Source organism: Atta colombica, unplaced genomic scaffold (assembly GCF_001594045.1).
Source record: "Atta colombica isolate Treedump-2 unplaced genomic scaffold, Acol1.0 scaffold36, whole genome shotgun sequence".
Taxonomy (NCBI): domain Eukaryota; kingdom Metazoa; phylum Arthropoda; class Insecta; order Hymenoptera; family Formicidae; genus Atta; species Atta colombica.
The window spans coordinates 95,285-109,350 of NW_017259470.1; the positions used below are offsets into that span (position 1 = coordinate 95,285).

General features: G+C 30.2%; 1 protein-coding gene across 7 annotated transcripts in view; it reads left to right on the forward strand.

Moving 5' to 3' along the window:
• The window catches only part of LOC108690806 (intraflagellar transport protein 46 homolog), a 19,186-nt gene extending 12,618 nt beyond the window's left edge, over window positions 1–6,568 (forward strand). For all 7 annotated transcript variants that reach the window (XM_018198305.1, XM_018198303.1, XM_018198304.1 and 4 more), the window contains 2 exons: window positions 98–289; window positions 5,230–6,568. In XM_018198305.1, coding sequence (XP_018053794.1) covers window positions 98–289; window positions 5,230–5,812 — 775 coding nt within the window. In that variant the 3' untranslated portion in view covers window positions 5,813–6,568. The remainder of the gene's footprint in view (window positions 1–97; window positions 290–5,229) is intronic.
• Window positions 6,569–14,066: the final 7,498 nt, after the last annotated feature.

Here is a 14,066-nt window from a genome sequence, read left to right on the forward strand (position 1 = left end):
AGTTTCTGTCCAACTTCATTTATCTAAAATGAATTCGATATCTCATAATAAGGGCCTTTCCTCTACATGCATATATTTATATGTTTTAATCTGCTAGATACTCGAGTAACGATATTGGCATTGAAAAATCTATGGAAATTGGCAGCGATCCTTCAGACAGTGAGGAGAGCGACGACAATGACATACAGGGTACTAGCATTACAAAACTGATCAATTTGTATGATCCTAAAGAATTCGAGAATCTGGAAGCATCGACGGAGATCAAGGAATTATTTCAAAATATAATAAGGCAAGTATTTAGTGTATTTTCTGTTAAAATTTATAAATTTATTTGCTAATTACTATTTCAGAACAACAATAATTAAATAAAAAAATTATTAATAAAATTACTTAAGGAAAAAAAGAATTCGGTCTGATCAAATATATTTAATTAGATATGCTCAAATATGATTTCTCATATTTGTTATTAGATCATCTGGTACATGTTCACATATAATTATATCTATATTCGAACGCGACCCAAAATAAATTACATTGATCCCTTTATGATTTTTAATTATCTGAGCAGATCTGGATACATTCGATTAAATTATTATATCTAATTCCGATGAAAATTTTATCATATTAATCATATATAACCATGTAAAATTATACAGAAATATAAACAATTATGTTATGTATAACCCATTACATATAATTTTGTAATTTTATATGATACTTCTAATTCTTTTATATATAATTATATACGTACATATAAATTTCTTATTTTCTATTCATAAATATATTATAAATATAGTTATAACAAATCTTATATACAACATTTTTATACATGTTTATATATGAGAAAATTTATTTCAGATCGATGCTATTTTATGATGATGTGAAAGTTAGTAAAGCATTATTGATTAGGTTTATTTTATAAAAGAAATACTATAACATATTAAATTTCATTTTTTTAATAATATCTATTGACCAAATACAGCATGCATCCATTAATACCATATTCAGTGTTCATGGATTATTAAAGTAGATTCCTGTCGTAAAACTAAAACACAAAGGCCCAAAACTTATAGTTTCACAGCTCTTAGTTAATTCTTAATCGAGCTTCAATTTATTCCTTATCTTTTTCCAATTCTAGAATTGATAAGAGATGAGGAATAAATTTAACTTCGGTTAAGAATTAATCATAAATTGTGAAATTGGGCTTAAAATGTAGTACAACTTTTGGATGAGTGACGCTTGGATAGTGCATCTTTGGAGTAACACCATGAATAATTCTTGAATTCAGGAGGAAATGATTTTTTTTTAATTTTGCCGTGTGTATTCTGGAATATGATGCTAATAATAAAACTCAAACAATATGAAGTGAATATTAGATCAATATGAATATAAATATAACAATAATAATAATAATAATTTTATTGAGTGCAGTGGTAACAGAAATTATTCATTTTTGTTAACTATTATTAAAATTTTTAAATTATTTTTATAGGTTTTTGTGTTCGATCTTGCAGCAAGTGTTTACTTTATTAATTATTAATTTTTTGTGATAACACTTAAATGAAAGTAATAAAAAGTAACACAATTTTGTCATAACAAAATAATGTTCAATAATTTTGAGAGAGAATTAAATAACTACTACTTTGGTTGGAACAGAAAATGTTTTTGAATGCGATATAAAAGTTTCATAGAAGAATTAAAGTCATTTGGATTGGAATAGGAAGATCTTTCAATAGAAATATAAAGATGTATATTTAGGTTTCATTATACAAAAGTTAAAGATAATAACACTTAGATTATATATTCTTTATTTGTATGATTAGTATGGAATTTAATTTGTCAGTTGTTGATATATCAAATTTAAGAATAATACATATCATTAGAATTATTATTTATTTAATTTAATTATTTATTTAATAATTATTATTATATATATTATTTATTTAATTTAGTATAAGATTTAACTTGGCGCCAATTATTTATATTAAATCTTTTTTACGAACGTTACATAAAATTTTGGAATTTAACTTGACACCAGTTGTTGATATCATAATCTTTAATATGAATAATATCATTAGAATTAATATTATTTAATTTGATATGAGATTTAACTTCGCTCCAATTATTGATATCATCTTTTATACATATAATTAAAATTAAATAAATAACAAAAATAGTATTGCTTGCGTTTTACTTTTTAATTTGATAGAATTTAAATTGATTAGTTAAGACTATATTATTTAAGTTTTAATTTCGTACATTAGTTTTTTAAGTTTAATTTTTAATTTCGTACATTAGTTTTTTTCGAGGAATAATAATTTTTTACAGAGAATTAAAATTATACCATTATTTTTGGGTTAAAATAAGAGGACCTTTAATAAGAATATTAAAAAAGAAAAATTAAAACTGTTACTACTTAAATTGGAATAATAAAAAGATCCGTATCACTTAGATTCTATTCGAGAAGCACGTACACTTTTAGCGCCTTTTTTCCCTTTCTTTAAACAAGTAATTTTTTATGCAAAATACACAAAATTTTGTGAAATTTAACTTGGCGCCAGTTGTAACAATATCAAATTTTTTATACGAATGAAATATATATCATTAGAGTTAAGTAACAAAGATATTACTGCCTTTAATATATATCTTGATTAGTTAAGATTGCATCATTTTGGTTTTAATTTTTAATTCGGTACAACAGCTTCTTTCGAAGAATAATAATTTTTGATAGAACATTAAAGCTGTCATTATTTAAGTTGGAATCTTCAATAAGAATTCTTTGAGGAAGAATTAAAACAATTGTGACTTGAATTGGAGAATAATAAAAAATACGTAACGTATCACTTAAATTCTATTCGAAAAGCATTCTTACTCCTACAGCACAAAGTTACGCAAAAGTTACAGTAATACTGCTGCAACATTGCAGCAACATTGCATATTACAGCAATATTGCAGAGATTTCCAGATATTGCTGCAAATTTTGTGCTGTATAAGTAGCCTTTTTTTAACTTATTTTTTTTTAAGTTTATTCTGGTATCATACATTTTATATTACTCGTAACAAATGCCAGCATGCCATTTTGTTTGCATCCGATCTCCTTTAGAAATATTATGTTATAAACAAATAGAAATCAAGGTTAAATAGATCATTATCATCTTCTAATTTAGTTAAAAAATATAGTATTCAAATATATAATTTCGTTTTAATGTCCTTTCGTTAAATTATACAAAATAGAGATCGATGACAAATAAATCGCTTCTTTGTTATCATTTCTTGCCTTAATAAAATATCAGCGTATAATTTCATTTCCATTCGATCTTCTTTTATTAAATATTAAGTTATAAACAATTTGAGATTGGAATCGAATAGATTATTATTATCTTCTAGCTTAGTTAATAAATATAGTTCTTAAATAAATAGTTCGTAAATAAATAAATAAATAATTTCGTTTCCGTTCTATCTCCTTTCATTTAATTAGTTAATGACATCAATAAAATGTGTAGCGTCATTCCTAATACATTAAATTCAATTGACACTTGAAAGAGACAAAATTATATTAAAGAATCTTGTGATATGAACTATTTAATGAAAAACATTAGAATTACGTAAATATAAAAAGTGATCCGGAATTAGTGTTTGATTCACATCTGGTTTTATTCTATATATTAAGTCATAATCAAATAGAAATCGATGACGAATAAACTACTTTGTCATTATCATTTCTTAGTTTAGTTTTTCACAATTTCCCAATTTTCGCAATCAAGATATTAATTTTTAAAGCGTCGAATATCCGTCATCGATAGCTTGCGTGCGGGGAATGGAGACTGCCTGGCAAGCACCCCGCGCCGCGCATGGACTTCAAACTCTAAGGCCTTTTCTATAATAGAGTCGTAAACGTAAGAAATTAACCAATCCTACTCAATTATTTTTCTCGCACAATTGTGATTGGCCAATTTCTAACGGCTTACCAGCGATTCTATTGTAGAACTATAAATGTATAAGGCATTATAAAGAGTGAGTATTCGCATATTCATCATTTTTACTCCTTTCCCCACTTCTTACTCTATTCCGCTCCTGAGCTGAGAAGATTATAGTCGTTATAGATACGGTTGTTGTAGATTATAACTTCTAAGCTTGTAGCTTCATATTTATGTATTTCTGCATTTTACCATAAGATTAAGAGACAAAAAGGATATAAAATATTGAAATATTATATATTAACGAAGACAAAAAATTTATAAAATGTCTTGTTGCGTTACGGTAAACTATATCAATAGATCAGGAAAAGGTATTCGATTATTTAAATTTCCTGCGGATAATATTCGTCGACAACTTGCTGTATTGCTGTAAAATAAATACATGACTTGTGAGTAAACATCATTACACATTCTCGCAGATGAGAAATTTCAATCTTTTTCTTCAAATTAACATACATATTTGACATCTTTAGAAATAACCTAGAACGCCAGACACTTTTCAGATCCTGCACTAATATTACGATAGATATTAAACTGATTTTGAGAGCAAAAATGGAATGAAAGGAACTACAAAATTTCAAGCAGAAAATACAAATCATAACCTGCAATGACCATAACTCGTCACAGCTCAGTGATGGAATGGCGACAAAGCAGGGAATGGAAAAAAGAATAAAAATGGTGGACCTACGTTTCTAGAACTCTAGTAGAACATAAATGTCACAACTTGAACGCAAGCATCTGATCAGCGCCTCTAGCGCTATTTAACGCCAGACGTACATCTGTTAGTCGACGTTAATAATGATAATGATGATGTTTTTTAAAATGATGATAAATTTTAGAAATTCAAAAGTTTACGTCGCAATATCTCCATTCGTAGGACATTTAGAAAAAAAATAAAAACATATTTGTTATACAATCCGAGCAGCAGCTATTGATTGAGCGTATATAGAACTTTATCAGTTCAGCCGTTATTGAGACCATGTCTCCAGATCTGCCGCAACTCACCGGCTACTTTCCTTACCTTACTCGCGTAAAGGAGCACAGCAGTGTCTCGCGCTATGATACTTCCCTTGTCTTAGCGCCAAGATACTACCGCGTCTTCAGATATACATCAAATTTTAAATAAGAAAAACTCCATACATTCGATCAAATGGATCTTAGTGCTTAAATCATTTCTTTTTAGTGTTTAATTAAAATTTTTTGTAAATTTATACACAATCAAATGATTGATCTTAATTGTCAATCTATCCAGGTATACGCCACAGAAAATCGAGCTTAACTACAAGTTGATACCATTTATTCCTGACTACATACCGGCCGTCGGCGATATAGATGCCTTCATTAAGATACCGAGACCTGACGGAGTCGAAGATAAAATTGGCCTAACTGTATTAGACGAGCCCTGTACTGATCAATCGGATCCAGCGGTGCTGCATTTGCAATTACGCAATCATTCTAGGAGTGCCGGCGCTGCCACGAGACAGGCGTTCGTCAAAAGGATAGAGGATGCTGAGAGAAATAGCAAGTCAATTGATAAATGGATTAATGATATGAATCAGCTACACAGGAGTAAACATCCGCCGGGTGTGCAACTGAACCATGCGATGCCAGACATCGATGGATTGATGCAGCAGTGGCCGCTTCAAGTGGAAGAAAAACTAAATGAACTACAACTGGATCTATCAGAGCTTGATTGTGATCTGCCGCAATTGGTCGATGTGGTCTGCAATCTTTTGGACATTCCCACGCGAGAGAACACCCGACTAGAGGCTCTTCACACGCTATTTACATTGTACCTGGAGATTAGAAATGTTGAAAACCGAAACTTCAGTTAGCATTAAATAATTAAATTAGTTTGTATTTAAGTTGTAAGAGTTAATTCTAATCGATATTCATAATTAATTCTTATCCAAATAAAGAATAGATTGAAATGGATTGAAATGTGTTGTGTGTTTGTGACACTGGTGTCTCATACGCCAAGGCGGCATGTAATAACAATGACTCTCTTTGTTGTAATGAATCGAACTTTTATTGTTGAGTCAAATTTAAGATGTATTCAAAGCGGGCGGTAAGCGAAGCTTAGACCGATAACTTGTGTATTCGTTAAGATGCGTGCACCGGTAATTCACACTTGGTAGTCGACGTCGAGTGATTTGTCAGTTCGGAAGAAAGTATATTGCGCATGGTAGCGAGACCGGCAAATCTTGGAAACTTAGCAATTCGCACACATTGCCTGTCCTCGCGGTGTGCGTATACTGAGAACGTTAGGTAACAAAATGCAGCGACAGAACACCGGGGTAGTTCGCATTTCGGTTTTGGGATAAGAAGTATTAATGAATAGATGATCCGTATTGATCGGGATCGGGAAGCGAACTGATTTCTCGCACGCGGAATGTGTGTGCGATCGTCATCTTTTCGAGTGTCGTGTACGGGGGGGGGGGGCGTGATTAGAGCGAGAACACGCTTGTTTGAATGGTGACAGCTCTGTGAGCGTCGATTTATTCATCGTCATCGAGAATACAAATCAACGATTCCGAACGAGAATACAATTCAAATCAACGATTCCGAAACAAAATGGATTCAGATTTTCAGAACGCATTCATGAACGTTAAAATAAATCTTTCTAAAATAAATTCGAATGCATTTATTTATAAGAATTACATCACATTTCTATGTTTTTCAATCTAAAAATAATATCAGTTTTTCAATGCATAGTAAATACTGTTCAATTCAAAATTTTAAATAGAAAATGCAGTTTTTTTAATTCAATTGAATCTAATTAAATTTAATTGAATTCAACTGAATAATAACAATTTTTTGTTCAATTGGATTTATGGACTAAAATACCCATAAAAATAGTAATCTATTTTAATTTATTCTCCATTACTGTGATATATTCAAAACTATCTTCAGTAAAGTCTAACCTGTCAAACCAATCGGAGAATTGTATTATAGTATCTTAAAACATAACTTAAGACGGTCTTGAACTAAAAACGGACTATGAATATCGGCCTAGGATTCGTTATATTTGTAACTCAATATGAATTCCACATATTTGCAGTGCATTCCGTTTCACGCATGATGTGTTCACCGAGTATTAAAAGAAATAGTATGATATATCATGCGCATCATAAGTGAAATGGAACGTATTTTTAGTCAAGATAGTAAGAACGTAAGATATGTCTGTAAGTTGTAATTATATCTTGATCGTTTATTATTATATATTGATTATCTTTCAAATATCTATCCTAATATTTATAAAGTTAAATACAAATTCAAAAAATTAAGTTGCCTGGAGAAAGGAAAAAATTACTTATAATTAAGTAACACCGACAAGATACTATTAAAGACGCCTGTCAAAAAATTTTTGTGACTGTTAATTAGAAAATTACATTTAAAATTATTACATAAAAAATTATATTTTTTTTCTACAGTTGTTACCTCTATTGATAATCAAATAATAATCTAATAATAACATTAAAATCAGTTTAAAAATAAACATCAAGTAGTTCCAGGTTCAAATCCTGCTAAGAAAATATTTTTCGCAATAAAAAGTTTTTTATTTGAAATAGGGGGGTGGGATTATATATACAAGTGGATGTCCGAGTGTTTTGGCTCGCAATTATTAGCATCTCAAATCGATTATGTTTAAATGTTCGAACGTTTTGTCGCACAGTCATATTTGAAATAAATTAAATTCATGAACCAAAAATATTATGTTATTTAAAACATCTTTGATCCTAGGTGTCCTCTACTATATTTGTGTTGAAACATCAAGTATTTTATATATACAGTATCCCATTTTAAATAATGCATTAAAATTTCGAAAATTATGATACGAAAAAACGTTTCTAACAAAAATTGTATGATTCGATGAGAGGGCGTAAAAAGGTATCATTGATTTGATTTTGGGTGGCGTCGCCGAAATCAGGTCTCAAGATCATATCGATTTTTTTTAATAGAATACCCTATTTTAATAGAATACCCTATTTTTGATGGCAGAATCTAATAATTGTATCGAAATCTTTTCAAAACGCTATAAAAAAATATTGTTTCATTAAGTACTTTTTAAGTTATGATGCTTGAAAATTACAATTTCGCTGGCATTATAACATTACTCAAGGTATCCTACTGACAGCTAAAATTTCTTGAATGCTGTTCAGGATCATGTCTAGGATATCATTTATCAAGATCAAAACCAATGGAAGTTATTCCTTTTATTTTCATTTTTACGTAAAAATGAATTTTTAGTAAAAATGAAAATAAGAGGAATAATAATATCCAATGGCCTTGACAAATGTTATCTAGGACATGATCCTGAATTCAAGAGGTTTTAGCTGTTGGTCGGACATCTTGCGTAATGCTAGTGCCATATTATTGCCGTAGTATTGTCTGTCTAACTGTCTAACTTTCAAGTCTTGTAACTCGAAAAGTACGTAATGAAAAATAACTTTATTAATATTTAGTATTTTGAAAAGCTCTTAATATCAGTGATTAGATTCTGTCATCAAAAATAAAATATTAAAAAAAATCAGTGTGACCTTAATCTGACCTTGGCAACCACTCAAAGTTAAATCAATGATACCTTCTTAGATCTCCCTCAGTACAACTTTTGTTTGAAACATTTTTCCGTATCTACTATATTTTTCGAGAAATCTTAATGCATTATTTAAAACGGAACCCTGTATATACAGAATTAGAGCTACCTAGAACCGGCCAAATAACACTCACAATTTTGGAAATAGAAAAAAATGTTTCAGATGAAAGTGAAACGATTTCAAGAGAAACGTTTTGAAGGTCATGTTGTCTTTCTTCTATCTTTGGTGTCTTGGTGAAGATACCAAAAATATATGAAAGTCACCTTCAATTTTTTAAGTGAAATTGTATAATTTTTTTTATGTAATATGATTTTTCTAATTATTCTATTGTACATATAAAAATATTAGGGTAGAGATATCGAAAAACTAATAGTTTATGAGATATTTTATATTCTGGCAGAAAAATATGTATGCAAAGTGAATAATTTTTTAAATAAGCGACTATATTTTCTTTCCATCAATTGATACATTCTCTCAATTGATACTCATTATTCTATTCATAAAAATATTGTTATGTCTTTTGGAAATTTTAAATTTATGATCTTATTGGAGAGAAGAGGAGCGGAAAAGGTGAGAATATTTGGAAGAACGGTCAAACTCTTGTCTAGCAGATATCCGCACAGAGAGGAGTACCGCGAGTCGAACGCACTCTTTTGTGCTCGCCTCGGAATATAGATCAACGTCCCGCAAAGATGCTATGACACTTTTCTACGAGCGATGCTATCTCGTCGGTCCAAATCAAGGAATCTAATCCTTTTAACTCGGGAGTGAACCACGATCTCTGAAAAGGCAAAGGTAACGATTATGAGACCTTAGGAATTTAAATGTAGGGAACGAGAGAGATATAAAATTATTAACATTGTTTATTATTACTAATCATTACAAATCTATCATTAACGAATTACAGTTTAATACAATTACAAAAAAATAAAGAAAAAGATTATACATTAATAAATTTATTATTACGAACTAATTTACATATTAATTAATATGATTACTACAATATAATAAAAACAAAGAAAAATTTACAAATTGACGAGATAATTATTATTAATTATTATAATATTTACATGTTATTAAATTGCCAGAAAGTGAAGTTTCAAAGGCGAACAAAGCTGACAGGTTTTTGTTTATTCTTCGCATATAATAGGAGGAAGGAGGAAAAAGATTGAAGAAAAATTCCATTTGAACTAAATATGAATAGGCGGAATTCGAAATAAACACTGGAATAGGAACGAGGAAGTTGGCCGGTTATTCCACGCCGGATTTCTCTGGATCAAAATTATCTTTTAAAGTGGTTTGATGGTAGCCCTGATCTCGGTACAATCAGCGAGATGTTGGATCGAAAATGCTGAACTGTACTCTATGTACAATATGTTATTTGACTAACTAAACGAATATAGTGAAGATAAAGACTGATAGACTGCAAAAATGACTTACTCATTGAAAACCAGAACCGAACACGGAATAAGAACAGAAAAATAATGAGAGCTTTAAAAGTTTATATTGAGAGTTTTGAAAGATAGTTCTCTGATAGCACGTATTAAGTTGGAAAATCGGGGATTCGGGTTAGAAAGATTTTTCTACTTTTGATAGGAAATTTATTTCTTGCGAAATTTATTTCCTACTGGCGAATCATTTTCAAAATTTGCTCCGCCCGCACTACAAATTTCAATCTCTTGAGAATTTATTGATAATACGTTACCTTCTCTAGGTTTCAGATCTACAGTCATCCATTGGCGAATTTAATTTTAAGCTTCTCTTTTTGAAGAGAGAGGATATTTCACTCATCGTCCCTTTCGAACTTGGTTATGATTTATTCGAAAACTCACATTTCCTCTCTTTTCTTATCTCCGGTTTCTCTTTTGTTAGATATTTGAACGTGCGTTTTCTTGTCTAGATAATATTTGCTCCAAATTTTTATGATCAGCAAAAAATTAAAATCTCTTCTATCATGATATATTTAACGTTTCCTATTCCTGTCATGATATATTTCCTGTTGTTGACGAGAAAACAGCCTTCAACATGTTGTTACGCGTTTAGAAATGTAACTTTTTATTTACTCAGAATCTCTGATTCGCATTTAAATATTGTTTACTGAAACTGAACATGTTCAAACCAAACTTTCTTAACATAGTTTGTAATCTTGTCGTAAATTTTATTACCATGGATCAGGAAATTCTGGGTATCTAAACTGGGTATCTGGGGAAATTCTGTTCTTGCCCATTTTTTTCAAAATTGTTGGGAAAATTTTAACGATACATTTCTTAAATATTGTCACACTCCTGTGACAATATTTGTTTTTTCTCGCGTCTTGTTCCAGCGATCGCATTATCACATTGTTTGCAAAACAATGTGCAAGAAAATCGTGAAGTCCTGCCGTAACAGTATTAAGATATGATTATCAAAAAATTAATAGTTTACAAATTATTTAACATTTTATGTCAATATGAGTTACAATAAAGTATAAAATATCTTGTAAACTATCGGTTTTTTATCTCTATTTTAATACTTTTATATGCAGAATAAATAGAGGAATCCTCGTAGAAAATTATACAATTCCATTTTAAAAAGTGGAGATGATCTTCATATCTTCTTAATGTCTCCATCTAAAGAAAAACAACATAATCAAAACACATCTCCTTTGAAACTGTTCCATTTTCATCTAAAACATTTTTTCCTATTTCCAAAATTGTGGATGTTATTCGGATGGCTAGTCTTAGGTGACTCACCCTATATATATATATATAAAAAGTTTTGAACTTCAACATGAAGATGACAAATAATGTCATCTTCATGTTGAAGTTCAAAACTTTTCAAACGATCTTCATATATATATATATATGAAGATCGTTTGAAAAGTTTTGAACTTCAACATGAAGATGACATTATTTGTCAAAACCATTCTGATACTACAATCGTACATGTTTTGCAAGATACCTGTGAAAATTGTAATTATTTTGGACACTCAGTTGTTGTTTGACAGTCATTTGTGCCAGTCGATGTCAGTATTTTCGTTTGATGAAAATCTGTGTCCCCGAGCCTAACTTTGAGCCTAGGAAACAAGAAAAAGTCGGTTAATACGTGGTGAATTAATTAAATCGAATCATAAATTTTTGTTATGATGATCGTCGATATTCAATTTTTTCCATTTTTACAAAAACACTGATCTCGAACAATGGCACAAATGACTGTCAAACAACAACTGAGTGTCCACAATGGCTACAATTTTCAGGTGTTGTAATACCAGAATGGTTTTGACGAGTAATACTATCTTCATATTGAGGCTCAAAACTTTTCAGACGACCCTCGTATATGGTGATAGAAATAATAGAAATAAACTGCAGATAAATTTTATTTGCAGAAGACAAAAGAAGAATATTCAGATCAATTACTATGTATAGAGATAATACTTCGAGGCTTTACATTTATTAAAAAATAAAGATTTTTTCGCCTATGTCATACAATCATGAAGTGTTCAGTGTTATAAAATTTTTGACAGAAAGTTATTTGCAAAAATAATAGGTAAAAAAAAAGTTATTTGCAAAAATAATTGCACTATTCAATATATTGCACAATAGAAAATTATTTAAAACATATTCAAAAAACTAAATCTTGTTTTTTTGATTAATATTTAGTTGCGTAGCTCTTATTTCGCAAACTTGCTTGACATCGGCAGCTCATTGAATCTATCAAATGCTCGCATATTGACTTTGATATATTGTACCGCTTTCTGATTTTTTGCCACAATTGAGCTTTATTTTCTCCTTTGGAATTGTCTTTTTTATCTCATGTCACAAGTTTTCAATGGGATTAAATTAGGAGATTGGTCATTTCATCACAGAGACCTGATTATCTTCGAGCCACGTTTTTACAAGTTTCGCCGAATATTTGGATCATTATCTTGTTGAAAAGTCCATATCAGCAACATATTCTTCTTAGCATAGGATAACATGATATCATTTAAAATGTTGTTATAAACCTCTTTTGTCATCATTTCTTTGATCCAGTACAGAGAGTCAACACCATTATAGGAGAAGTATTCCCAAACCATAATATGGTTATTTCCTCCGCTAAATTTTGCTGTTTTTTTTGGTGAATTTAGGATTGAATGCAGTATTTGCCTTCTCACAGTTAATGTGCCATCAGATCCGAACAAATTAATCTTTATTTCGTCGCTCCAAAGAATATTAAATTAGTTGATCAAGAAGTTCCCGGAATTCATTCAGAAAATTCAAAATACAAGTTTTATTCATCAAAAATGATATTGTCCCTTTCAAAGTACTCCCCATCGACTGCAATGCACTTATTCCAGCGCTTGATCTAGCTCTCGAAATTTTTAGAACATTTTTAGAACTTTATTGTCGGTATAGCCATCAGAGCCGTCTTCGATTTTTCCATTACCTCCTTTCGGCTGTTAAAACGCGTTCCCCGTAATGGTTTTTTCATGCCACTCATAAACAGCTGTTTTCTTTAGAGTATCACTGCCGAAACAGTTTCCCAACATTTTCAAGGTTTTCACACCATTGAATCCATTTTTAACGCAAAATTTAATACAAACTCGTTGTTGCAAATTCAACTCCATTTTTAAAACTGTAAAAAATCGAAAATATGTGCAGAGGTAAATGTACGTGGCGTAACTTTTATAAATGTCAAGCTATGGTGATAAAATTTGGTGGGAATGTCAATGATAGATGTGGCAACCTAACCAAAAAAAAAGAAAACTCAAATCAGCTGACTCAGAGCATCATCTGGATAATTCCGGGAACTTTTTGATCAAAATTTCTCCACTTTGCTTCTCTCTCTTTTCCTCTCTCTCTCTCTCCCTCTCTCTCTCTCTCTCTCTCTCTCTTCCTCTCTCTCTCCCCCCTCTCTTCTTCTCTCCCTCTCTCCTTCATTCTCCCTCTCCCCTCCCTTTCCCCTCTCTCTCCCCTCCCTCTCCTCCTCTCTCTTTCTGCATACGATAATTGCCCACTTTTACTTTATGAGAGAAATAGAAAAATATAAAAGTAGAATTTAAGATACCTTATAATAAAGAAAAGAAAACTTATATACACTGAAAAAAATTTCCAGCGGTGTGAATCGGAAATAATAACCGTTCAAGAACGTTTTCCGATAGATTTTGATCATATTTAGGATTATTTAGGATGAAATAATAAGCGTTTTGATCCGATGAAATAGAATTTCCAATCAAATGTTAATGGAAAATAAATCGTCATATCCATTAAATTTTATATCCGTTAAAATTTCATCGGACAAATTTACAATTTGAGTACATTACATTTGAACGGAAAAAAAGGAAAGTATTTTATCCGACTAAGTTTGATATCTACTCAAATACTATATCCGATCTGAAAATATCCGATATAATCGGATTAAATAAAAAAATGATGAATATATTACTTTTTTATTTACCTTCTTTCTATTTTTTTTCATTTTTTACAATTATATATAATATATAAATATATAAATGGAATTATATACACATTAT